This window comes from Squalius cephalus (assembly GCF_949319135.1).
Source record: "Squalius cephalus genome assembly, chromosome: 3".
NCBI lineage: Eukaryota > Metazoa > Chordata > Actinopteri > Cypriniformes > Leuciscidae > Squalius > Squalius cephalus.
Window position 1 is genome coordinate 38,498,825 of NC_137124.1, and position 26,732 is coordinate 38,525,556.

The following is a 26,732-nucleotide window of genomic DNA, read 5'->3' on the forward strand; positions in this document are numbered from 1 at the left end:
AATACTTTGTAAATAAATATGAAAGAGACTGAAACCCAGAGGGCAATTTAATGAGACTTCATCGAATTGTCTATTGTTAATCGAGTTATGTTTAATTGTCACCTTGGATATTTCTTTTAAAATTCCTTGGAATAAATACAAATATTATCAAATGAGACAATTGTTGACATACAATAAGAGCATAGAGCAATCAAATGAATGGGGAAATAATGAAACTAAATCCATTCAATTCATAAATAAGATAATATTCAATTTAAATAAATAAATAATTTAGCTGAGAAATATTTGAAATCATATAGAAATCTCCAAAGTCTCTTGGTATTTTGGGAAATTTAGCACAGTTTCAATGAGATGTTCTTGAGATCTCTTCTGATATGAATGTGAGGTTACAGGGGTCTTTCTCAGGAGAAAAATCTAAGAAGCAGGAGACCTCAGCTTTTTCTCTCCTTTGTTGCCATCTAGGAGAAACAACTGATATGTTAACAATATCTTATTTATAATTTTTCTTCCCATGCAGTGAATAGAGATAATAAGTAATTACATGCTGCTTCCGATGTCATTGAGGACTGCCACTCAAAAGCACAGGGTTCCGTACCCCACCCCCCACCTCCCCCAACCCCCCATCCTCTCTGCCCAATGATTACCCATACCACCCCCCCCCCCCCCCCCCACCATATCCCCCATATTGCACGGGCCAGAACAGAACACCAGCCCTGATGTCATCTCTCCAGTTTGCACTTCTAAAAAAAAATTCCTCCAGACTGCATCTCTCCTCTTGTTTAGTCATCTCTGTCTCTCACTGTCTTCCATGTTTTCTCACCTTGTCCGATTGCAAAAAAAAAAACATTGATCCCTCTTGGAAATGTCACCAAAGTGGTTTCCTGTCCTTTTGTCTCTCACCTTCTCTCTCTGCCCCATCTCTATCACACACACACACACACACAAACACACACACACACACACACACACACACACACACACACACATCTCTAGTTATTTTTGTGTCCTCCAGTTTGTCAATCATCTTAACTGTCGCAGATACCACAGAGACAGCATTTGAATTAAACACCTCCCGTGTGTGTGTGTGTGTGTGTCACGAGAATCACAGATGCAGACAGAGTGTTTTTTAATCTGTGGGTGCGGTGACAGTGTGTGCTGATTTGTGTGTGAGACTGTGACTACAAGTTAGTGTGCGTGTGTGTGTGTGCACGTGTTTGTGTGTGTGTGTGTGTGTGTGTGTGTGTGTGTGTGTTTGAGCAAGAGAGAGAGAGAGGAGTTAAGCAGCTGTCTTATATGCTGTCAAGCATGTCACCATTCAGACTGACGAGCTTTCATCTGCATCATCTCTCTGTCTCATCATCCGTTTCTCTTGTTTTTATATTCATTATCAGAATTCTTTTTCTTTTCTTTTTTCATTACTCCCAATATCCATTTTACATCCATCATTTAAATGACACACACACAAAACCCATCCACACAAACCTGCTTTTCCAGTCAAGTAGTCCTGGAGGAAAAGGCGATCCGACTCCTGGCTTCCTCAAAAGCGAAACAAGACCCTCTTTCTCTCTCTTTCGGACTCCGGTCCTCTTCCCTCCCTCTCTTGATTTCTCTCTCTCCGTCTAACACTCCCTTGTTCTTACCAGCTGTGTGCCGCTGAATCTCTTCAGAGGACAAACTCCTCTTTTTTCATCCCTCTCTCTTTCTCTCCTGCCACAACTGATTGAAATTTAAGTCATTTTTAATCCTTTCGGTCAGGTATCCAGGGAACGACAGAACAAAAAAAAGAAAAATTAGAGCAAAAATAAAGGAAAAATTACAGATCTTTTGTAGTGCTGGATATTTTTAGCAGTTCCCCTCCATACCTCTGTCGTTTGTTTCTTGTTCAGTTTTTCTCCGGTATCTACTCATTTTGTTTTGTTATTTTTCTTCTCCTCTTTTGCAAGCAGTTGAGATGTTTGCGTGAACCAACGAGAGACTAAGGAGCGAGTGTCGACTACATGCACTGATACAGCGAGAGAGAGAGTGAGGGAGGGGGCTAAAAGAGAGAGAGAGAGAGAGAGAGAGAGAGAGAGAGAGAGAGAGAGAGATGGACAGCCCCCAGCAGTATTGGCTGAGTGAGATGGTCGGGGTAGCGAGGGAGTGATAGAGGAAGAGATGATAGAGATGCAGAAGGAAGAGCTAAGTATGGAGAAATGGATGGAAGAGAGTGATACTGAGAGTGAGCCGATAAAATGTGCATCAAACGCAGAGAGAGGATTGATATCAAATGTACAGCTGCCTGCTGTTAATAAGATTGAAATTTTCAGCCCTAAACACTCTTACAGTGTTTAACGATGTTCATACATGACATATACAAGAGATAATGTTTACCTGCTAATATTGCAGTTTATTTTGTGTTTGAATGAAGGTGTCTGTTATTTATGTGTTTGTTTTGCCCACATTGTTAAGATACAAATGTCCCTGCAAAGATGGTAAACCTTAAAATCACCTGCATAAAATGGTCTCCATGAGGAAATCAGCTTAATAAATATACTAAATGAGGCAATTTCTGTTTTCGTGAGTGTTCGATTTAGAGGATAGGAAATATCATTAGCTCAGTTGAAAAACAATAGAAGTCAGTGGAAAGGCTCCATCATGAAAAGTAAACGTGTGGTATTTGTGTATGTCTTTGAAATAGAAGGAAGGTGAGGGAGAGTGTGTGTGTGTGTGTGTGTGTGTGTGTGTGTGTGTGTGTGTGTGTGTGTGTGTGCGTGTGTGTGTGTGTGTGTGTGTGTGTGTGTGTGTGTGTGTGTGTGTGTGTGTGTGTGTGTGTGTGTGTACTCAGTTGCACCATCATTCCTCTCTCCGTCTCTGCTTGCTATATTTGTCTTGTCTTATTAGTTATTATAAGACTAGATGAGTTATGAACAGCCTTCCAATTTACCCAGTTAAAGGCAAACACATATAGAGTGATGAGAGAGAAAGAGTGAGAGAGAGAGATAATATGGAATGGTGTTATCTTAAGGGAGAGTTTTAGATTTTCATTGGTGTCATTTTTCATTTTAAAAAGCATTTCACAATATCTTTTGGCTGGTTTATTTCCATAATATTGAGAACGGTGGTCACGTTCTAGCAAACACAAACCAATACCACACCACACTCAAACACATTCACACAAAGACACCACAATAAAAACAGACTCACACGTCAACAACATATCAACACCCGACTAATAATAAATATACAGCAACCGTGCATCCATCCTAGAAAAGCAGTTTGTTTAGATATGCATATGCGTGTTTATTGTGTATGAGGTGCTAAGACTATTCAGATGTGACACACCTCATTTGTTCTGTTGATTAGAGGCTGCAGTGGTGTGTAACACAACTGAAAAACCACCACTCCTTCCTCATATCTTTCTTCATTGTTATACTTGAGCGGGCAGGTAGATTCATCTGATGATATTTAGATGACATAAGATTATCTGCATTAGCCAACAAACTGTGTCTAATGAACAGAAGAGTCACTCTCCCTTGTGTTCCAGGTTTTGTTTTTTGTTTTTTTGAGTGAATTTCGAGTAAATATTGTAAATGTTCAGCAACATATATGTGTAGGTCTGAAGTGGAATCATTAAAGCTGCAGTACAGAAGATTTTGGGGGTTAAAAATGAACAAACTCAATTACTAAGTACAAAAAACAGTGTTCAAGATTGCTACTTGCTTTAACCTGATTCACAATAGTAAGCTTATAATAATAATTTATAATTTGAGCTGTTGGGTTGAATTTTGGGAGAAATGTCAGTTTTATGTCATTCATCTTTGATTGGCTGCATCACAACCATAAATAAAGAGAATTGCACTGCTTGTGCGGTGCGAAGTGTGTTAGTTCTGAGAGTTTGTAGCCATAACTAAAGAGCAACGTTTTTAACACAATGGACTGTGTTAAAACAACAATGTAAGAAATATTGTTTTAACACAAAGTGTTAAAGTCAAACAGTCAAAACAACATTGGAAAAAAGTTGCATACATTATTCATGGGTATTCAGATACAGAAATTGGAAAATGTAAATATATCTAAATGCACTGATGCATCATTATTAAAACTCTATTTTGCGTGTGTCTATAAAAAAAGGTTAAATTGTACACACAAAAAATAAAATGAGTAGTTTTAATTGTTACATATTAATTTTTAAGCATCTCAACTTTAAAAAGGTATTGGACGAAAATGCAAACTCCTTCAAAATATGTTAAAGATTGCACGTGAAGTGTTTGAAAAATGAACTTGCAGTGAGCATTGGATAGTCAGAAATGTGTACACAATTAAATATCCAGTATTGGCCAACATTTATAAAATAATAATAATTTTAAACAACTAATGTCAACCGATGACTGATATGGAATTTATATATTGTGCATCCCTAATTATTTGTTTGTTATTTACTGCAAAGACATATATACATTTGTGAAAGGTGGCTTAAGTGTTCTAATGCTGTTGGAACCGCTCTATCGGTTTTGCATTAGGACATTGAAAAACCCATAATAGTCAACGGCTACTTATTTTCACACTGTGCAGAAGGGCCTCCACCCCCACCCTGTCTGTCTGTTTGGTAGAGCAATGTGTGTGTTTTGTGTTTCTCTATATTTAGTTCCTCCCCCATCCTCACACACGTTTAGTCATAACACATTCACACCATTGCCATAACACTTGCGAATGAAAAACGAAGACAATTAATCACAGAGACAGTGTCACGCTCACCGTCAAACTCTTCCTTGTTTTGTCTCATGCTCTCTAACTCGGTTCAGCACCACGGACAGCGCATGTTATAAACATTGTTTGCTTTGCACTGAAAGTTTCTGGCGTACGTCTTAAGAGGAGTGTTGTCTGTTCACCATCTCTACTAATACACTTTTGCAGTTTAGTAGAGAAAGAGAGACAGATGAATAACGATGGATTACTTGACATGCCTCTATTCATGCACTAATGGCTTCACACATTTTGAAAGAATGTGTATGTGTGTTTTGTTTGTGGAGTTTTTTTCTTAGAACTGTTTGTTCTTGAACAGATATATACTTTACCTTGTCACACCCAACTAGACAGACAAATAAAGACCTTTCATTAAACTGTTTCAGACCTTTTTGCATAGAATTGTATGCATTCATTGTAATTTGTTTATTTGCAAATAAAGAGATTGTGGACAGTCGCAGACCTGTTTGAAATAGGCACACTTTGTTACAGGGCTGTTTGGAAATTGGAGAGAGAGAGAGAGGTTGTGTTAAACAGAAGAATAACAATTTGTTCAACTGAATATTAGTCAACTTGCCTTTGTTAGAAAAATTAATAAAGTGAAGATTAAAGTATAAGTGTTGTTTATTAAAAAAAAAAACACTCTTTGTGCTTTGTGTTTAGTGCTTGTGTGAGATGTGGTCAGATCTTTCTCTGTTTGTTTGTTATCTCTCTCTAATATCAGTTGGTTTTTGGCATTATTTCCTAAACAGAACAGATGAACAGCTGGAAATAATGGACTTCTGCAAGTTATAAGATCACAAGCATTTCTTAATCCTCTGTAGATTAGAACATGTGCTCAAGTGTCCTTTATACTTATTAGAATTTGTCTTGTTTGTCATACTATTCAATAGTATGACAAACAGATAAAGTCTACATTAAAGATTTCAGTGATAGTTCACCAAAAAGATTTAAGTTACATTGTAAATGTAACCCATATGAATCCAATGGTTTAATTAAGTCTTCTGACGAGACATGATTGCTTTAGCCTATATGATTCAATTTAGATTCAATTTAGACTTTTATTCACATATAAATATTGATCAATGCACATACACTGAGAACATCAAATATGGAAAACGAAAGCTCCAATGTGTAAGAACCAATGAGGTTTGTTCTCACGTATCATGCAGCTTTTTTGAGCTACCGTGTTTACATATGATGAGCAGTATGTGTGTTGATCACTACTCACTTCGAAAGTTGGACATCAAAAGTAATCAGATTTATTTGTTGTGTAGACTTTAATTGATGGACAAAAATTATGATAACAAATATGTTCTGAAGATGAACAGAAGTTTTATGGGTTCGGAATGACATGAGGGTGAGTACATTATGGCAGAATTTTCGGTCCCACTTTATATTAAGTGGCGTTAAGTACTATGTACTTACATCAAAAAATAAGTACAATGTTCATGTTGTATTGTAAAACACTTTTGCTGCTATTGAGGTGTGATACGGGTAAGGTTAGGGACAGGTGTGGTGGTATGGGTAGGTTTAAGGTGTAAGGAAAGGGTCAACTGTGTAATTACAAATGTAATTACATAAATTAATTACAGCTGTAATTACATGCAGGAATTTTTAAAATGTAAGTACAATGTAAAAACATGTAGTTACACAATAAGTACATTGTATCAAATTATTAATTTCAATGTAAGTACATGTAAGTACATAGTACTTAAAGCCACTTAATATAAAGTGGGACCGAATTTTCATTTTTGGAATAACTATCCCTTTAGATAAAATTAATGTTTAACTCTTATGGAATAATAAGTCAAGTTGAGCCGAACCAAGCTGAATTAAACAATGATGAAGTCGTCAAAATTAGTCAAACCAAACAGAACTGAATTGCAATCAGTCAATGATCAGGAATATTAAGTCAAATTGAGTTTGGTTCGAGTCAAACCGAACTGAACACAATTGAATCAAGGAGCTGGAATAACGAGTCAAATCAAGTCAAGTCGAATCAAACTGAATTGAATCAATGTTCAGGAATAATGAGTTGAATCAAACTGAGTTGAATTGAATTGAATTGAATTGAATTGAATTGAATCGATTGAAATGGAATCAATGGAGTAGAAATAATGAAGACCAAGAAGCATATGTAAATGAGAGACTTCTCTATCAAAAGACTGGCATGATTAAACAGAAAACAATTTGAGAGAAATAGAGAGATAAGATTGATGTGAAGGCTGATCTGTTAAATGAGGCCAAAAAAGCAAAGACAGAGGCTGAATTTGACCGTGCAGGGCTTCACAAGAATGAACAACAGCCAAATGAAAGCAACAATGACATGGCAAAAAAAGACAGAGAAAGCAAGACATTTCTTGCTTTATCTCAACCAAACTCTTGTCCTCTCCAACATACATGTACAAGACCAGTAACATTAATTTCCCCAGTCATTCTCTCATTCGGGACTTTTCAGATCTTTCCTCAGCACTTCATGAGTTCATCATTCATCACGTTAGATCCAAGCAGGAGAAGAATAGGATGGAAAACTACATTAAATCCTCCATTAACTCTTCAGCTTCCATTTGAATCCTCTGGAGAAATCCCCTATTTTCTCTCAAGTTTTGCTGGGTAATTGAGTTTTGATCCCTTTGTAGAACACAATGTGTGACGTACTGTATGGGAGTTAAGGGCATCCGTGTGTGCGTGTGTGTGTATACAGGGATATACTGTAGGCAACATAGAGATAATGTGTCAGTCAGCATAGTCAACTCTGAAAAGGGATTGAATTCAGATCTAACATCATTGCTTTTTCCACAAGATCCTTTTTATATTCTTACTTTGACACATCATCTTCTGTTTCTTCTGTAGTCCCTTTACACTTTCTAGATCGCTTTGTGTGTCACATAAAACACACACAAACCCCAAATCTCTCTTTTCTGTACTTGTTTCTCTTTGTCATATGACACACGCATTCCTGTCTCATGCCCCATTGCATACACTAAAACAGTGTTTATTGGTGCAGTGAGCGGTGTGCACTGCTGTTTTGATAGCTGCAGTCTAGGGGCCCATTCCAGTGCAGGAGTTCTGTTATGGCCTGAACTGCAGCTGTCTCAAAATGCTAATGCATTTATAGTAGCCATCAGGAAAGAACTGAGTGCTTTCAGACAATACAGATTACAATTTAAACTTCCCACGCCCTGTGAGAGTACTTAAAAGCACTGTCACTGAAGTGGACAATCATGGGCCAACTTGATGCTTTGTTCTTTGTCAGCATCTACAATAATGTTCTGCATTGTGTTTGTTTGTTGTCATAAGTGGTGCTTGCTAAGAGAAATATAACTACAAAGTTCTGTCATGAAACTCTGCATGATAATGCAGCCTAATAGGTCATTTTACTCACCTGTCCATAATCACATCGTTATCTATTGGGCGCAGCTGATTGGTTCCTGCCGTATCAGTAGCCAATGAGCTCACTGCTCAACCTTCAAATACTTGAGTAGCATTCGCCTTAGCAGTGTTCCCCACCTCCACCTGTATAGATATATGATGTGTAATTCATGAACGCTATATTGTACAGAAGAAGCATGTCTTACTTGCTCGCAGCAGCGTGTCGTGTATGTATTGGCCGTAGCAAGTCCCGTACTTGCTCTGCCGTAGCAGCAGCAGCGTAGCAGATCTATTCCGCCAAGACCAAACATACAACATTGTCATACCCATTACCATGCCAATCACTTCGAGAGTTGTCATGACAAAACTATTATTTTTCATACTTAGGATTAGATGGATAAAAAACAAAATTTAAAGACATGAATTTTGGCATATGACCCAAGCCATACCAAAATATTATATAGACCTGTGTAAGCTCTTTGTCTTGTTCCAGTATGCAACCACCTAGCAAGACCCTAGTAAGCGCACACACTAAGAACACATAGCAACACCATAGCAATGACATAACCACACTCTGCAATCACTAACACCTTAGCAACTGTTTAACAACACCCAAGCAACTGCACAACCACTCTCTAAAACCACTCAAAACATCTTAGTGATTGTATAGCTACACTCTAGCAACCACATAACCACACACTGAAACGACAAGCACCTTTGCAACTGCACAACCACACTCTGAAACTAATAACACCTTAACAACTGCATAGTAACACTCTGAAACTTCTAACACCTTAGCAACTGTATAGTAACACCCTAGCAACTGAACAACCACATTCTAAACCACTCAAAACATCTTAGTTATTGTATTGCAACACTCTAGCAACCACATAACCACACTTAGAACAGAACATCTTAGCAAATGCATAGCAATACCTTAGCAAACCATATACTGTAACAACACTCTGAAACCACAGACACCACAGCAATTGCATAGAAACACCCTAGCAACTGCATAACAACAATTTAAAACCACTCAGAATACATTAGCCACGATATAACAACATTTTTGGAAGCACATAATCGCACTCTGATACCACTAACACCTTTGCAACTGCATAGCAACACCCTTGAAGCCACACAACCACGCTCTGAAACCACTAACACTTCAGAAACTGTATAGCAACACCCTAGCAACTGCACAACCACATTTCTGCAGTTTTGCACCATCCCTAATCAAACACACCTAACACACAACTCATAATCTAACCAAAGGTCTTCAAGATTACTTAAAAATTACAAGCAGGTAATGATTAATTAGGGATGGTGCTAAAATCTCCAGGACCGGAATTATCCAGCACTGCTCTAAAACCACTCAGCACATCTTAGCGACTCTACAACAACACTCTAACAACCACATAACTACTTTCTAAAACTACTCGGAACCCCTTAATGACTGTGTAAAAACACCATTGCAACCACATAATTGCACTCTAAAATCATTCAGAACATCTTAGCAATTGCATAACAATGGCCAGCTTTGCACATGCAAGCACTATTTACATATTTCCCCAGAAAATTGAAGTGTCTATTTGGTAATTGTTGGAATTTCCTGGAACTTGCTCTTGTATTGTTTATTTGTATTTACTTATGATTTGATGGTGGATATTCAGTGTCATCGGGTCTCATTTTGCAAATGGATAAAGCATGTGATTTCAGGAATTTGTTGGTTGCTCTTAGTTGGTAAAGTTTGAGCATCCCAAACTGACTTATTCATATGGTGGCTGTAAAGAGCATCTGACATCTTGTACTTGTTAATGTGTTCAACTGCCAAACATATTGAATAAATGCATGTGTTGTGACTATCAGCTGATAATCTAAATCACTCATTTTTCTCTTTCAGACTAATATCCCCTTCCTGCAGAATGTATTGAGCAATAGCCAGTTCCTGTATGCCACAGTTGACACCCAGTTTATTGATGAGAACCAGGAACTTTTCAACCTCAAACCTACACAGAACAGAGCCCAGAAACTCCTGCACTATCTGGGTCAGTGTGTGTGTGTGTGCATTTATCATTGTGTTGCACCTGTGATGGCCTAAAATGTGTGAGAGTGCATTTGTGTTTAAACATCTGCTGTATTTCTCCACAGGTCACATCATGGTAAATGGACCCATGACTCCTATTCCAGTTAAAGCCAAATCCTCATCTGTTGATCCAGTCGTTATTTCTGTTTCTCTGGGTATGACAAACACACACACACACACACATACACACACACACACACGTCTGGTTCACTATCTTTGTGGGGACTCTCCATAGACATAATGGTATTTATACTGTACAAACTGTATATTCTATACCCTTACACTAACCCTACCCATAAACCTACCCATCACACAAAACTTTTCAAAAAAACAAATTCTGTGTGATTTATAAGCTTATTTTCTCATGAGGACCTCAATTTAGGTCCCCACAGTGACACGAGTCCCCGTAAGTCAGTGTGCATTCAGGTTGAAGTCCCCAGCGGGATAGAAAAACATTTACAAACACACACACACACACACACACACACACACACACACACACACACACACACACACACACACACACACACAAACAAACACACACACACACACACACACACAAACAAGTTACTTAATATAGTAAATAAATTATGCCTCGTAAAAATATTTTTTAAAATTGTTCATCATTTTTAACATTTTTAACAGTTCATGATTAACCTCTGTTTATTAAGATACTAATACAATTTTGACACAAATATTTAAGTGATTAATATTATAACAACTAATAACTTATTATTAACCATCTTACTAGCAACCTGTTTATTTTGATTTACTAATTTTTTAAGATAACTTACAACACATTTGTAAGTCATTAGAATGCCACTTATTAATAATTTATGAACTTATAGTCATGTTTTGTAAATAATTAGTTCATGATTAACTTAACTTAATTTATACAAATTACTTATAACTAAATTAACAAAACATTCATAAAATGTTAGCATGTCACTTAATATTTTTTTAATAATATTAGTCATGTTTTATAAAGTAGTTCATTAAATAAAAATGAATAAATGACTTTGACTGAATTAAAACATGCATAAAATGTTAGCATATCACTTAATAATTTATGAATGTAGTCATGTTTTGTAAATGATTAGTTCATCATTAACTAATAACTTGTAAATGACTTATATATGAACATTATTATAAAGTGTAAATGAAGATTTGATTTCCTATGTCATGTACCCTTTAAGAGATTTTTGTCTCATTCCACCAAAACTTTCAAGCTTCAAAAAGTTTGTAAATGAGTTTGAGCTTTCATTCACAAAATTGTATGCACACGTCTGTACATTAATCATTGTTTATATGTGAATAAAAGCCTAAATTAACACTTTAGTTTAGGGTCCAATTCTCACTATTAACTGGTTGCTTACTAGCATGCATGTTACTTGGATATTAGCTGTTTATTAGTACTAATAAAGCACATATTAATGCCTTATTCTGCATGACCATATTCTACATCCCTTAATCCTAACCAATACCTAAACTTAACTACCTTACTAACTATTAATAAGCAGTAATTAGGAGTTTGAGGCAAAAGTCATAGTTAATAGTTAGTTAATAGTGAGAATTGTACCCTAATCTAAAGTGTGACTCATTTCACATACATTTTAACTAACTCTCATTAGAGTATTAGTAGATTGTCTTCTTAATATCTGCACTTTATTTTGACGCTACCCCAACAGACAGTCTACTGACAATAAATTACTTTGCAAGTTCATGTCAACTTATTCTACTAACCATAACCCCGTATTCTACAAACCCTAACCCTAACAGTCTACTAATACTCTAATGAGAGTTAGTTGACTTTAGGGATGTGTGACGATGAGGACATTTTCCCAGCAGTTAATCGACATGTGACAACACTGGAATCGTCACTTATAGTGCGTGTCCACTGGCGCGGAGCAGAGCGAGCGTTTTCAATTTAATTCCTATGAAAGTTGAGCTAAGGAAGTCAGGAATTAACTGAAAACACTCACTCGTTCCGCGCCAGTGGACACGCACTGTTATAAATGTCCGTGCAGTCGTGCACATTTTACTTTTGCTTTCGAATTAGCATAATTTCAACACAACGACTCTCGTTCGGCAGAATCACACACACGCTGAATTGAGCAGACTCGTTCAGTTTTTAATTGTAGTGTCTGTTCTCTAACTGAACTAATTGATTTTATTACAATAAAAAATCAAAACGACGGTGATGAAAACGGTTTTGCGGTTAAACACTGCATAACAGCAGTAACACCGACTATCGCAGCAAGCCTCGTTGATTTGTTTGTGCAGCATTACCTGTAGGTAACAGAATGTCTAAAGGGGACCATCAGAATAAAGTGTAACTGATAAGAATTTTAATTTTTAACTGAACTACCCCTTTCATTTTGTAGCATAGTTTAGCTACTCCCCAACTCTAAACACACGTATCACAAACACACTTGCCACATCAAAAGTGTACCACAACAGATGTTTGTGGAATTCATACTCATGTTTATAGCTGCCCTAAACATTGGCAGCACTCCCCCATCCTCTTTCTCTCTCTCTCTCTCTCTCTCTCTCTCTCTCTCTCTCTCTCTCTCTCTCTCTCTCTCTCTCTCTCTCTCTTTCTCTCTCTGTGGATGGACTAGAGTGTGATAATGCAGCTTTAATCCTTCCCTTCTCTCCTTCCCTCTGCCAAATGAAAGAGGGATCCGGTCACATTAGAAATCTCATTACAGGGGTTTAGGTGTGTGTGAGCCGCATACCATGCTCCCTCTGCATGTATGTTTGTGTGAGAGAGAGACCGAGAGATTCCTGAGGGATAGGTGTGTGTATGCATATGTGTGTGCAATTATTTTAGCCAAATTTCTCCTATTCTCATTGGCATACCTTTATTCTTGTTTGTTGAACATGATGTGTTTAAAAAAAAAAAAAAAAGATTTTCCCAAAGGACCCCTGATGGATCCCCTGGTGTGCATATATGTATGTGTATCCAAAAAATGTTTTCCCACTTTCTACCTGTTCTCAGTGCTTTATCTGAGAGTTCTCAGTGGAACTGGTTGTAGTTTGTAGAGCATATACAAAATTGTCCCCCTACACAATTGGACCAAATATGTGCCGTGCATGTAGGTGTGTGTTTGGAAAAGGTCTTTCATGGGATAAAAAATGTATGTGTCTGTGTAAGTAGGTCACATCTGTGGTAGGTGTATCCCAAGCCTCATGAGATGCTCCTTAGTATTGTGTGTGTTGCATGTGTGTATCAGACACACAATGAGCGATAAATAGGCTTTGGCCTTCATCTTTCCTTTCATATGCCCGCCAGCATTCCATGCAGAGAAATTCCCACAGGGGCACATACATTTAAACTTACATGTGGGTGTATTTATGCCGTGAAATATGCAAATCTATGCATCAATGTCTTACTAATTGCATTTATATCAACGGTCTCCCCCGTCCTTTTTTATCTCACACTCCTTCTCTCATTGGACAGCATGATTTACTTTTATTTTTGCTTGAATAAGCTAGCGGCCCACCTGTTTTTTTATATAATTTTTTAGGTGTTTGCCTCATTTGCGTTAATAGAGAGAGTCAGGATGTTCGGCTTTGGGGTGGGTGATATATATTATACCGGTCCGGTAGACACAATTAACTGGTAGAAATTTGCTCACGTGACATTACCGTGCTACGCCATCACGAAAGCTATCATTTGCATGTTTTTAAGCACTGCAGTGTAAAAAGAAGTGATTTTTAAACCATTGAAGTGCAATAAGCAGTGAAAAAGAGCTCCTTTTGCTAATATTGTTTCTGAGCACTGTCTGAGAGACACGCATTCATGAAGCCAATTCTCATGTACATTTAATTTATACAATTTATGTATCTTAGTATTTCTTATTTAGTGCTTAAAGGTTTTCAGGTAGGTCTATTTCATTTGTTTTTCACTTTTTATGCTTGTAATTAGTGTCTTTGTTCTTATATTAGTACTGATTGTTTACTTGTCTTCAGTAAGCTTGAGTAGGTTTTTTTTTTTTTTTTTTTACCTAGTTAGGCTAATATTAGTTTTTGTAATAAAATGGTATCAAAACATTTTTATATCATAAAAACCTTATTTATAGCAAAAATAACTATATCATGATATCTTTATCGTGATATGAAAAATCACATATCATGATATAAGATTTTGGTCATATCACCCACCCCTAGTTCAACTTTATTTGTAATGAAAGTTAGCGGCGCCATTAACCCTCCTGGGTTAATGGCCCCTCAAACTGCCACATCTGAGACCTATGAATAGTAGGAATTTCCCTGAGTCTGAGGTTGGTGGGTTCTCGTAGCTTCGCTTCTATCCCGTGAGCTCCAGGCAGAAAAACAATGCACATATGTAAAAGGTTTAGCAGAGAAACATGGTCTGGTGTTAGCTGCTCAGCACAACTTTTTCTTCCTGTTCTCCTCCGCAAATATTAATGTGCCGTTGCTGTTCTTATTTCGTATTTACTTTGATCGGATGCCAAATGAAACGCTGCATGACAGGAAATCAGTGAGAAGTGTCAGTAGCACTCTACTCAATTGATCACCTGTTTCAAAGCCGTACATGTGACAGGCCCACAATGAGAAGCAGTCAGACTACTGCAACATCAGTCCAATCAGTCAACTGTTAATAGTAGATAAATAGCAGATACAGTCCCTTGGGTGTGTGATATGTATCTATGATACTATCTTAATTGTTGTTTTAATTGTGCGAGTTGACATTATCAAGTAGCTATGTCACTCCCTTTGCAAAAACAAACAAAAAGACTCCTTAAGAATGCACACGTTCACTGTTTTAACTTATTAGAATGCAATGTGAATGCCTCCAGAATTTAAAACACGGGGGGCAAAAATGCCCCAAATGAGTTTTTATTCATATATTTATATCATATCATATAGGCCTCATTTACACTGTCAGTGAAATGTGACCCAATTCCGATTTTTTTGCTCATATGTGACACAGATCGGATGTGTTCTATGACAGTGTAAACAGGAACAAAACGCATGCATTCGGATATTTTGAGATCGGTTTCAGGCCTCATTCATATGTGGAAATAAATCTGATATGTGCCAATGCGACTGTCATGTAAACAGGCAGATCAAATTTTCTGAGGCATTAGGCTACGTCTCCGCGGTTTAATGACGAGAGCAACCCCGACGTGCATCTGCAAAGGGACGTCATCACCCAACGAAACGTGGACAAACGTTGACACAACATATCAAAGGTTGGCTTGCTCATCCTAAAATTTCGGGCCACCTGCTCTTAAAGCCCGCCACAATATGCTCCTACCAGTCCTGAGATCTCTCTCGCACAGAATAACTGAAGCATATGCGCAATGATGATGGCCCTTTTCGTCCTCCTTCGCCTCAAAATCATGGTGATGTTTGGCGAACTTCGCATAGGCTATATCGCAAAGCTTGCATCAAGCATATTTCGCGTCCGCCCATCTGTGCAAGAGAATTTAACCCCTTAAGCATGCGCGATGTTTCAGATAGTATGGCAAGTGTAAACACATGAATCGGATATGGGTCACAATTGAAAGAACGTGTAAACGGACGATCGAAAAAATCGGATAAAGGTAACAAATCAGAATTGGGCATCAAGACCTGCAGTGTAAACGAGGCCATAGTTAAGCAATATCACACGAGCAAGAGTGCTGTTTTTCAAAATATCAGATTTGTTAAATAAAAGTTAATGTTGTTAGCTACATTTTAGATACAAGTCTGTTTTTGCTCTGTTCCCTTTCAGTCGCTCACTTTCGGCATAACGTCGACGTGGTGACATAATTGGGATCAATTCAGAGAGCCCTATCAACTTCGAATGTCTACAGAACGAGAGAACGAGACAATGACCGTTGGCGTGCGTGACCTGCAGCGCGGGTATAAACTGGAAGTGGGCGCACGCACACATTGTCTTTCACTGGTTGTTACTTCAGTGCTGCAAGAAGAGACTCTGCGAGTTGGAAATCCAAACGATCCAGCGTTGGGTGTGACGGCGCGATCTTACAGCTCTCAACTGCTGTTACACTTTGTGTGTCTTTATCAACAAAATCCTAGAATATATTGAGATCATAATTTTTGTAAATATTGTAAACCCCTAATAGTCCCCTACATATATCAAGGTGTTTTGAGTTGGTCAGCTGGCTTTATATGTGTGCTGTGTACAAAAATCACTTTGTTTTTTTCTGTCTAGGTGAGCCACCCATGGGCTTCCGTGAAGTCCTGTTGAAAGAGGGTCCAGAGGGTTTTGCACGGGCAATTCGACAGCATCAGGGTCTTCTACTGATGGACACCACTTTCAGAGACGCCCACCAGTCTCTGCTGGCAACTCGCGTCAGGACACATGACCTCAAGAAGATTGCTCCCTTTGTGAGCCACAACTTCAATAACCTCTTCAGCTTGGAGAACTGGGGAGGCACGTGACACATTCACAAAGTCATTTCCTAATGCACATACATTCACACAGAAGTGGCGAATTAATTAAATAATTACTCTATTTCAAATTAGCAGTTATTGAATGTTCATGTTCTGGGTCACTAAGTTTATTGTCTGTGTATTTCAGTGATTTTTAGATGTTCCTCAGCTCTGTGTGTGTGTGTTGGATTACTGAGGATCAATTCAGCCTTTGATATCACTTCAGTCTTTGGCATGACCTTAAAATCTTTCTTTCTGTCTCTAGGAGCTACATTTGATGTAACGATGCGTTTTCTGTGGGAGTGTCCATGGAAGAGACTCCAGGAGCTCAGAGCTCTGATTCCCAACGTGCCATTTCAGATGCTACTACGTGGAGCCAATGCTGTGGGATACACAAACTACCCTGATAATGCTGTGTTCAAGTGAGATCACACACACATTGGCTAATGTTATTTTCTATCCTCTACTCCTAATCCTTCCCTCACAGAAACCTTTCTGCATATTTAAATGTTTATTAAGATATTATTTAGTATGTTTATTAAGCTTTTCCTGGTGCTGTTGACTTGTTTACACAATTTAGGTGATTACATTTATAGGCACAACATGAACAACACACACATACACACACAATAGAAGACAATGCATGTATTGAGAGTTAGAGTTGATACCGTTGCAGCAGTAAACACAGTTGTAGTGCTCTTTACATAATTTTTTTATATATATATTATCTTGAGTATTAGGCTAATACTTAATGCTATTTTTGCAGTAATCTGCATGTGGGATTTTCTTATGCTTTCATTTTAGGAAAATAATGCTTACAAGTGTAACAACTACACCAATAATCTCCCAACAGTTTTGGTGAAGCTGCACATATTCATTAATTAGTGCTGTCAAATCAGTTAATCATAATTAATCACATCTAACATCAAAGTTTGTGTGTGTATATGTTAGGGGTTGAACGACTTCAGATTTTTCTTCAGTCGACATTTATGTGATCAAAGTTGAGTCAACGTCGACTAGTTGCTGATGACATCATTAATGAACAAATAAGACTGAACCTTGAGCTGAGAGATTTGAACGTGGGTTGCCATTGAAAACTAGCTCATTGGCTTTTGTTTTATTCAGCTGTATTTACAACTTATAACGACCAACTTGTCAGAAGAAAAAAAAAATTAAAAATTAAAAAACAGAATCACTGAGTTGGAAAAAGAATCAGCCCCCTCCTAAAAATGACTTGTAAACCCAACCAGATGTAGTTAATCACCTTCTCAAAAGCCAATTGACTTTCAACTGTGATCAGCTGTGGTCATTTTGATTAGCTCAGCATGAAACAAGCTTTTCCTGAAGCATTTCAGTCCTTGGTAGTGCAACTGAAGAAAACAATCAACTATGTGTGGCAAGGCATTGTCAAAAGATCTCTTGGATAAAGTTGTGGACAGGCACAAGTCAGGAGATGGATACAAAAAAAATTCAAATGCTTTATCAGTGCCTAGAAGCACAGTGAAGTCTATTATTAAGAAGTGGAAGGTATTTGGTACAACACAGACCCTCCCAGGGTCAGGACGTCGCTCCAAACTGGATGAAAGAGCCAGGAGGAAACTGGTCAGAGAAGCTACCAAGAGGCCTACAGCAACTCTGAAGCAGTTGCAGGAATTCATGACAAAGAGTGGTCATTGTGTGCATGTGACAACAATATCACAAATTCTCCACAAATGTGGCTTGTATGGGAGGGTTGCAAGAAAATAGCCACTCCTCAAGAAAGGCCACATGCAGTCACGACTGAGCTTTGCCAAAACGCACCTTGAAGATTCTAAGGCCATGTGGAAAAAGGTGTTATGGTCAGATAAGACTAAAATTGAATTATTTGGCCTCAACGCCAAACGATGTCTGGCGAAAATCCAATACAGCTCACCATCCAAATAACACCATTCCTACAGTAAAGCATGGAGGTGGTAATATCATGTCATGGGGTTGTTTCTCTGCAGCAGGGACTGGAGCACTTGTCAGGATAGAAGGAAAAATGGATGGGGCAAAATACTGTCACATTCTTGAGGAAAATCTGCTGCTCTCTGCCAGAAAGTTGTCAATGGGAAGAAGATTTACCTTCCAACATGACAATGACCAAAAGCACACAGCAAAACTGACCACACAGTGGTTGAAGGAGAAAAAGGTGAATGTCCTTGCATGGCCTAGTCAGAGCCCAGACTTAAACCCCATTGAAAATCTGTGCAATGACTTGAAGATCCACAAACGGTCACCATCAAATTTAACTGAACTTGAGCAGTTCTGCAAAGAAGAGTGGTCAAATATTGCAACGTCTAAATGTGCAATGTTAGTAGAGACATATCCCAACAGACTAAAGGCTATAATTAAAGCAAAAGGTGGTTCAACAAAATACTGAAACAAGGGGGTGATTTTTTTTCCAACTCAGTGATTGCTTTTTTTCTTTTTTTCTTTTTTTTCTGACATGTTGGTGTTATATCTTTCACTTGGATGTTATAAGTTGCACTGAGTAAATACAGCTGAATGAAACAAAAACTGTGTCTGTCTTCATTTCAGGCTGCAAAGCAACAAAATGTGATTATTTTAAAGGGGGATGATTCTTTTCCATACCCACTGTATACTTATGAGGCCTGGAAGTGGTCTCACTTTATTTGTGCTAATAATCCACTCAGAACATCTTAAGAAGTGCATAGCAACATGCAAAAAATAGCTTTAAACTCTTTAGCAACCCTATTACAACACGCTAAAAAAGTCAGACAAGTTTGGCAACTGCATAGCAACACCATAAAACCACTCAGAACACCTTAATAACTGCATAACACCATACAACTCACAACGTTTTAACAACCACATAGAAACACCCTAAACTTCATGCCAAACTCCTTAGCAACTTCATAGCAACAAACTAAAAACATGCAGAACTTTTTAGCAACTGCATAGAATCATGTTAACTTCACTCAGAAAACCTTAGCAACCACATGACAATGCTCTTGCAACCACCCACAACCCCCTTAGTATCATGGCAATGGTTTTCATCTTACAATTTCCACATTCCATAATAAAAACTACATACTGATTGTATCTGTTGGAAAGTACTCTGGCAGGCAGCAAAATGTCTGATTTCAGTGGCTTGACTTGAATGTGCATTCACACAAATGTCTCTTTTTACTCTCACAAACCATACATGGCGGTTTTGAAGGAGTTGGCTGTAGTGCAGAGCTCAAAACATTATTTCTCTCTCTCTTTCTCTAGATTCTGTGAGGTAGCCAAAGAGAACGGAATGGATATCTTCCGTGTTTTTGACTCCCTGAATTATATTCCCAATATGATTTTGGGGATGGAAGCTGCAGGGGCGGCGGGAGGTGTGGTGGAGGCGGCCATTTCTTACACGGGAGACGTGTCTGACCCCATGAGACAGAAATACTCATTGGAGTACTATCTGAAGCTAGCCAATGAGCTAGTTAAGGCTGGAACACACATACTGGCTATTAAGGTAGATCACGCGTACATGGAAACTACAGTATTGTCCTGACAATCATGTTCAACACTCACAAAAGCAGAGGTGAAGGATTTGCCAAATAGCATGGTATTTTTTGGCAGTTAATCAAGGATGTAATGACTAAAGACATTGACTGTAATACTCATTCTTGCTCTGTTATTTCTGTTACTTCTCTCTATTGCTTTGTTAATCTGCTGTAATGATACAGTGATTATTATAATCTGATTTTCTTTTCTTTGGGGTTCACTTAAGTGGTTAAAAGTAGCTCTTCTATCTTTTCTACTCAGGACATGGCTGGCCTACTGAAGCCTGAAGCCAGCCGTTTACTGATTGGAGCATTGCGGGACCGTTTCCCAGACATCCCCATCCACGTTCATACTCACGATACGGCAGGTGCAGGAGTCGCGGCAATGTTAGCCTGTGCACAAGCAGGCGCAGATATAGTGGATGTAGCAGTTGACTCAATGGCTGGCATGACCTCTCAACCGAGCATGGGTGCCATCGTAGCCTGCACCAGAGGAACCAAACTTGATACTGGTGAGTGGACAAGAATCATATAAAGGTGTGGTCGACTAAATTTCACAAGCAAAAAAGCTCCATTTTCAGTCATGTATCAATGCACAGCTCACTATGCACTTTTCTTTTGGTCAGTGCAGAAAATTCACTTGGCCAACTTGAACTCTAGCTAAATCTGTATGGGGAACTTTAATAGCAATTCAAATTCTAAGAACATGTCAGAGCCTTAGGCTAGTAGGCAGCGCTCTTGACATATTGCATCACAGCACTTCCTGAGTTATGGCTTCAGGCCCTTTCCTGATCAGGTTCCCGTCTCTCGTCTCCTATCACCTTCTTTCTTTCCATCTGTCAAATAAAGTCATAAATGTGTGTGATCAGTGCGTCGAGAACGCACATACATGGTTTGTTTGCGCATCAATATAACGGACTCACACGTGCTCAATGTACGACTCCTGTAAGTCACCGCAATCGTCTTTACCTTGATTGACCATCAAAACTTTATTAGCGAGATGCTGGTTTGATTATCCAGCGGAGAAACGTATTTTGCGTATCATTTGTCCATAGAGCGCAGGGCTTGCGCTCTTCGGAAACAATCACAGAATATGATAGACCTCGTGTTTTAGAGTGAAACGCACACACTGGAATGAACAATTCACTGAAAATGCAACTTGAGTCTCTATTCTCTTTGCCATGTCTCTCTGTCATTAAAAAAGTTTGGGGTTGTTTAGTCTTTTTTTTCATATTTTATTTCATAAGTCTATTTTGATCAAGAATACAGTGAAAACAGTTATATTTAGTAATATTATTAGTTTTCTTTTTTAATGTATTTTAAAATGTAATAGATACATGTATTGGCATTGCAAAATTATCAGCATCCAATACTCCAGTCTTCAGTGTCACCTATATATATATATATGTATATATATATATATATATATATATATATATATATATATATATTAGGTGACACTGAAGACTGGAGTATTGGATGCTGAAAATGTTGCAATGCCAACACATGTATCTATTACATGTATATCAGAAATTTTATAATATACTAATATTCTGGTTTGGTACTTTCTTGTTATTGCTGAAAAGAGTTGTCCTGCATAATTTTTTTTTGTGTAAACTTGATATTTTTATCAGAATTCTGAATGAGTAGAAAGCTCAAAATAACATCCATATGAAATCGAATTATAGAAAATACAGTACATATATATCTCATTTATATAGATATCTGTACTGTCAAATCTATTAATCGCGATTATTCGATTCTAACATATAAGTTTGTGTTTATATATAATATATATATGTGTGTATGTAAATATATATATATGTGTGGGTGTGTGTATATTGTATTTATATGTGTATATACATTGTGTGTGTGTGTGTGTGTTCATTTATATAAAATTATAATAACATATACACACATATATTATATAAACAGAAACTTTTATTTTAGAATCAATTAATCATGATTAATCGATTTGACATCACTAATATAATACACACACACACAATTTTGCTTTGTATTATATTTTTTGCTTAATTCCACTACTGTCATGGCACAGTAATGTTTGAACACAATGTTTGAAAATATTGAATAACAAACATTAAGTCAAACGTTTACGTTTTCATAGATTGTGTTTTTGGCCTAGGTCAGTACATGTGCAGTTTTCATTCAACAGGTTGACCATGGTCAGTTGATTCGGCCTAAGAGACAGTCAGGCTCAATTGATTAATGATGTCTAATTAGTCAAGTCGCTGAGCTCATTAATCAAGGGACTCAGCAGGGCCTGTCATCAAATATCAATACATTTGTACTTCTATACAGTTAGTGTGCTGTAGTGTATGTGTGCTTTACTGTCTGTGTAAGTGTGATAATTGCCGTGTTCTGAGAGGGTTGTTAAACAAAAGGAATGTGTTGACACACACTGGACAAAGACTAATGACAGCAAAAAAAAGAGAGGTAGAGAATCTTACCTTCCCTTTCCCCCATTTTGTTTTTAACTGCACTTACACATTTATTTCCCCTTCCTCCACTTCATTACTGTCAAAGTTAAGTCATACCTTCTCTGCCCAGTCTTTCTCTCCCTCTCTTCCCCTCCTTTGTCCCCCCAATACGGTTCCTTAGAGGCAGAGTGGTGAGGTAATGGCCACTGCACTTGGTTTAAAATTCTCCAGAGTCTAATCTTATGTTCTTGGACGATCTCTCATGTAACCACATCATACACAACAATCTGTCAATGCCTCTCTGTAAACATTGAGATACCAATTTTAACCTGATGGGAGAAAGATGAAAAACAGAGACAAATTAGGGAAATAAATTAAGAGCATAATAAGATAAAATTCTCTTTTTGACTTTGAGAAAAAATTGGTGGATTTCTGTTCACACAAAATTGTTTATTCTGCACAAATATTCTGTCCAGTTTTCTCATCGTTGCCTTGTCCGAAGAAATTTTGCATGCTAGTGTGACCGCCCCTTTACGCCAAGACATAAAGTGCAGTGCAAATTTCCATTTCCACCCATGCTGGCTGGATGCTGGACAGGGCAAAGCAGATTAAGCTTCTCTTGATCCGACGTCGGAGGACAGAAGGCCTGCAGAACGATAGGCCCCGCAACATTAGTGGGGACCTTAGGGAAATAACCTGGTCTTGGGTGGAGAAAGGCCTTCACCATGCCAGGTACAAATTCCAGGCACAAAGGAGCTACTGACAGGGCTTGCAGTGTCCGATTCTTCTAAGAGACGAGATGGCAAGAAAGAACACAGCCTGAAAGTGAGGAACTTTTCTGAAACCTCTTCAGTTGGCTCAAAGGGAGCCATAGAAAGGCCTTGCAATACAATGGCCAAATCCCAGGCCCTCACTCTGGTGCGTACTGCGGGTCTCAGCCTCAAGGTGCCATGGAGGAAACGCACCACCTAAAGAAGTGTTACCCAGCACCAAGATCTCTTGTCTCGAAACTAACAACATCCAACTTCTCAGAGCTGGATAGATGCAGTACTGGTGCTTCACTCGGGGCTGAAGAAACCACAAAGCATGTTTTTAATCCCTGAGATAAAGCCCTGGATCTGGCAGGTGAGGGCAGAGAAAAGGCTGGGCCCGTCTCTAACCCCTCTACCAGATCCATCTGCAAACCCCACGACCTGAGTCGCCGCTGTTACCAGTGCACCAGTGTAGCGCAGTTAGATGTTATGGGAAGAAGGAAGTGGGAACCGGCAAACGTTCAACAAAATGTAATGTTGTAAATACAGTAAAAACAGTATTATTGTTTCTATTTCAATATATTTTAAAAATGTAATTTATTCCTGTGATGGCAAAGCTGATTTTTCAGCGGCTGTTTACTTACTTCAGTCTCACATGATCCTTCAGAAATCATTCTAATATGCTGATTTGGTGCTCAAGTAACATTATTATTTCTGCTTAATGGTTTTGTGATACATTTTTTTAACTAGAAAGTAAAAAAGAAAAAATAGCATTTTAAAATGGAAGTATTTTTGTAACATTGGAAATGTCTTTACTGTCACTTTTGATCAATGTAATGCATCCTTGCTAGATAAAAGTATACTTTTTTTTTTTCTTCTAATCTTGTTTAGCCCAAACATTTTCGTAGTGTATCACAGTTTCCACCAAAATATGAAGCAGCACAACTTTTTTTTAACCTTTATAGTAATTCGATTTGTTTCTTGTGAACCAATTTTTTTCCTTGAGAAACCAAGTTTAAAAAAAAATAAAAAATACTGTATAAACTAGTAGACTAGTCATTTGTTATGACCCATCCAAAAAATTAGATGGCTAAAAATACTAGAAATTGTGTGAAATTACAATTGAGTATTTAAGCAATAAGCCCCTTGAAGCCGTGTTTTACAGTGGATTTAGAACAGCTAAGGGTCGTTAGGTGTACTAAATCCACTGTAAAATACGGCTTCAAGGGGCTTATTGCTTTTATAAAATGGTTACTCCATAAAAATATTCATTTTGATATTCATTTTATTCATAAAATAAACACCAGCAACAAAAAATATAACCCTATAACACATTTATTCCTCCGCCAAGCAATATAGTTCCAAAGAGGTTGCTAAGCAACACATGCAGCAACAAAGAGTCACAAACGGCAGTTGCGCAATAATACTAATGTAATGCGGTCACAGGTGTATGTTTGTTGAGTAATTTACAACGGCTTCGAACACGGCTCAACCAATCAGAATCAAGGACTGGAACTATCCATTTTTTAAAGAGATGTATACACCATATATCTTTTCTTTTTTTTATTCATGGGCGCATCTGTTGAGGTAATTGGTACACAGTAGACGTCTAGTTTCCTGAAGATCCCTTTTCCCTCTCATCACTCTCTCTTACTGTCATTGGTTTTCTCTCTAGTGTATTGTGCTGGTTAATTTAGTTGCCAGTGTAGCAGGCTAGCACAGGTAAATATTTAGCTCACTGTATCTCTGCCTGAGCTGTTAGAGCCATTTGTTATTAATGCCACACACACACACAGACACACATTTATTGTACCAAGCTTCTTACATGCATCTTGTTTTCATTCTCTATGTTCATTAGTTTTCTTTTATTTTTATTTATTTATATTGTATATTGTTGTCTGCATTGCCCTGACTAGCTGCCCTGCCATTGATTTGTGTGCTCTAGCTGAGCTCCATATTTGGCTTTTTTGTCTCCCTCCCCCTTCTCTTCCCCCTCTTTTCTCTTTTCCTTTATAGCACACATATTCTCTCCCATTTTTCCCTCTCTTCAGGCTTTTTTATTCACATCTTCTAATCTTTCCCTTTATTTCCTGTTTTCACTCGTTCTCTTCCGCCTACACTCATCTGTCCCTATGTGTTTGTTTTCTTTCTGCATCTGTAAGTTATTTTTCTTACATTTCCATGTTTTTCTATGCAGTCTTCAAGCCCACCGCTTCCACTAACACTTCTCTCTCATATTCCATCTGTCACTTTTTCTCTCCATCTCTTGATTAAATGGAAAGACACATTCAGACTCACTTCCACAATCAAACCTTTTATCCCTGTGCAAGCTGTTTGTGTTCACTTTTAAATGTCTCTCTGCTTTGTCTTCAGTCTTCTCTTTTTCTCTTTCTCTCTTTCTATCTCTTACACACACGAACACACACACTCTCTCTCACACACACACACACATTCTTGTACATCTATCTTTGTGAGGACATTTATTGACACAATTCACAATTCTCTAGCTGCTTACCCTAACCCTACCCATCACAACTAACTGCCTAATCTGAACCCTTGCCATAAACCTATACCCTTAACCTAATAATAACATTATCCCTAAAACCAAGTATTGATTCCCAAATATCTCACAGTGTGATTTTGAATCTCGCATTGTGACTTCATATCTCACAATGTGATCTTTCAATTCATCACTTTATGCAACTTTGTTTTACAATCTGACATTATTTTGAGCTTTATCTCACAATTAACTTTTGATTATTCTGAGGTGGAAACAGGCTTCCATACAGCCTTATCCAAGTTGGTGTTCTATTAGGTGGTCGGCCAGATGGTCTCCCAGTCATAATGTACCCAAAACCCCTCTAAAACCATCAAAACAGACCAGATTAACCACGCTTGGCTAGGCCACCACCTTAGGCTGGTTTAAGCTGGGGGGATTGGGGGGTTAAGTGTGAAAGTTGAATGCCACGATTTATTTTAGAGCCTTGTCTTAAATCTGCTGTAAGCATTTTTCTGAGATTATCATGCATAAAATATCCCTAATACCTGACAGATATCACTGAAATAGGTGCCTTGGGAAATCACACTTGTCTCTGTGACAGCCCAAAGCTCTGTATACAGCAAAAAAAAAAAAAATCAACCAATTACAAAACTGGTCCATACTCAACTGTCATTTATAGCTCATGCAAGCACACATACATACATGCTTCATATGTTCATAAATGCACAGTAATTTCGGGGGCATTTAGGGCCATTTATCTACTGTAGTGACACATTAGAGAATGATAGAGTTTAGCACACAATGTACATTGACATCGCTTAATGGATTGGTTACTATTGTCTATTGGAGTGATGCGAACCCAGCAGGAACATTATAATAGCAGAGAGCTTCTCACTTATGAAGTGTGCGTGCGTGCGT

General features: G+C 38.0%; 1 protein-coding gene across 1 annotated transcript in view; it reads left to right on the forward strand.

The window, feature by feature from the left end:
• pcxb (pyruvate carboxylase b) overlaps positions 1–26,732 on the forward strand; it is a 227,539-nt gene that overhangs the window by 162,021 nt on the left and 38,786 nt on the right. The window contains exons 11-16 of the mRNA XM_079866756.1: positions 10,001–10,145; positions 10,249–10,338; positions 16,374–16,595; positions 16,860–17,016; positions 19,850–20,090; positions 20,384–20,633. Of these exons, the coding sequence (XP_079722882.1) occupies positions 10,001–10,145; positions 10,249–10,338; positions 16,374–16,595; positions 16,860–17,016; positions 19,850–20,090; positions 20,384–20,633 (1,105 nt within the window). The remainder of the gene's footprint in view (positions 1–10,000; positions 10,146–10,248; positions 10,339–16,373; positions 16,596–16,859; positions 17,017–19,849; positions 20,091–20,383; positions 20,634–26,732) is intronic.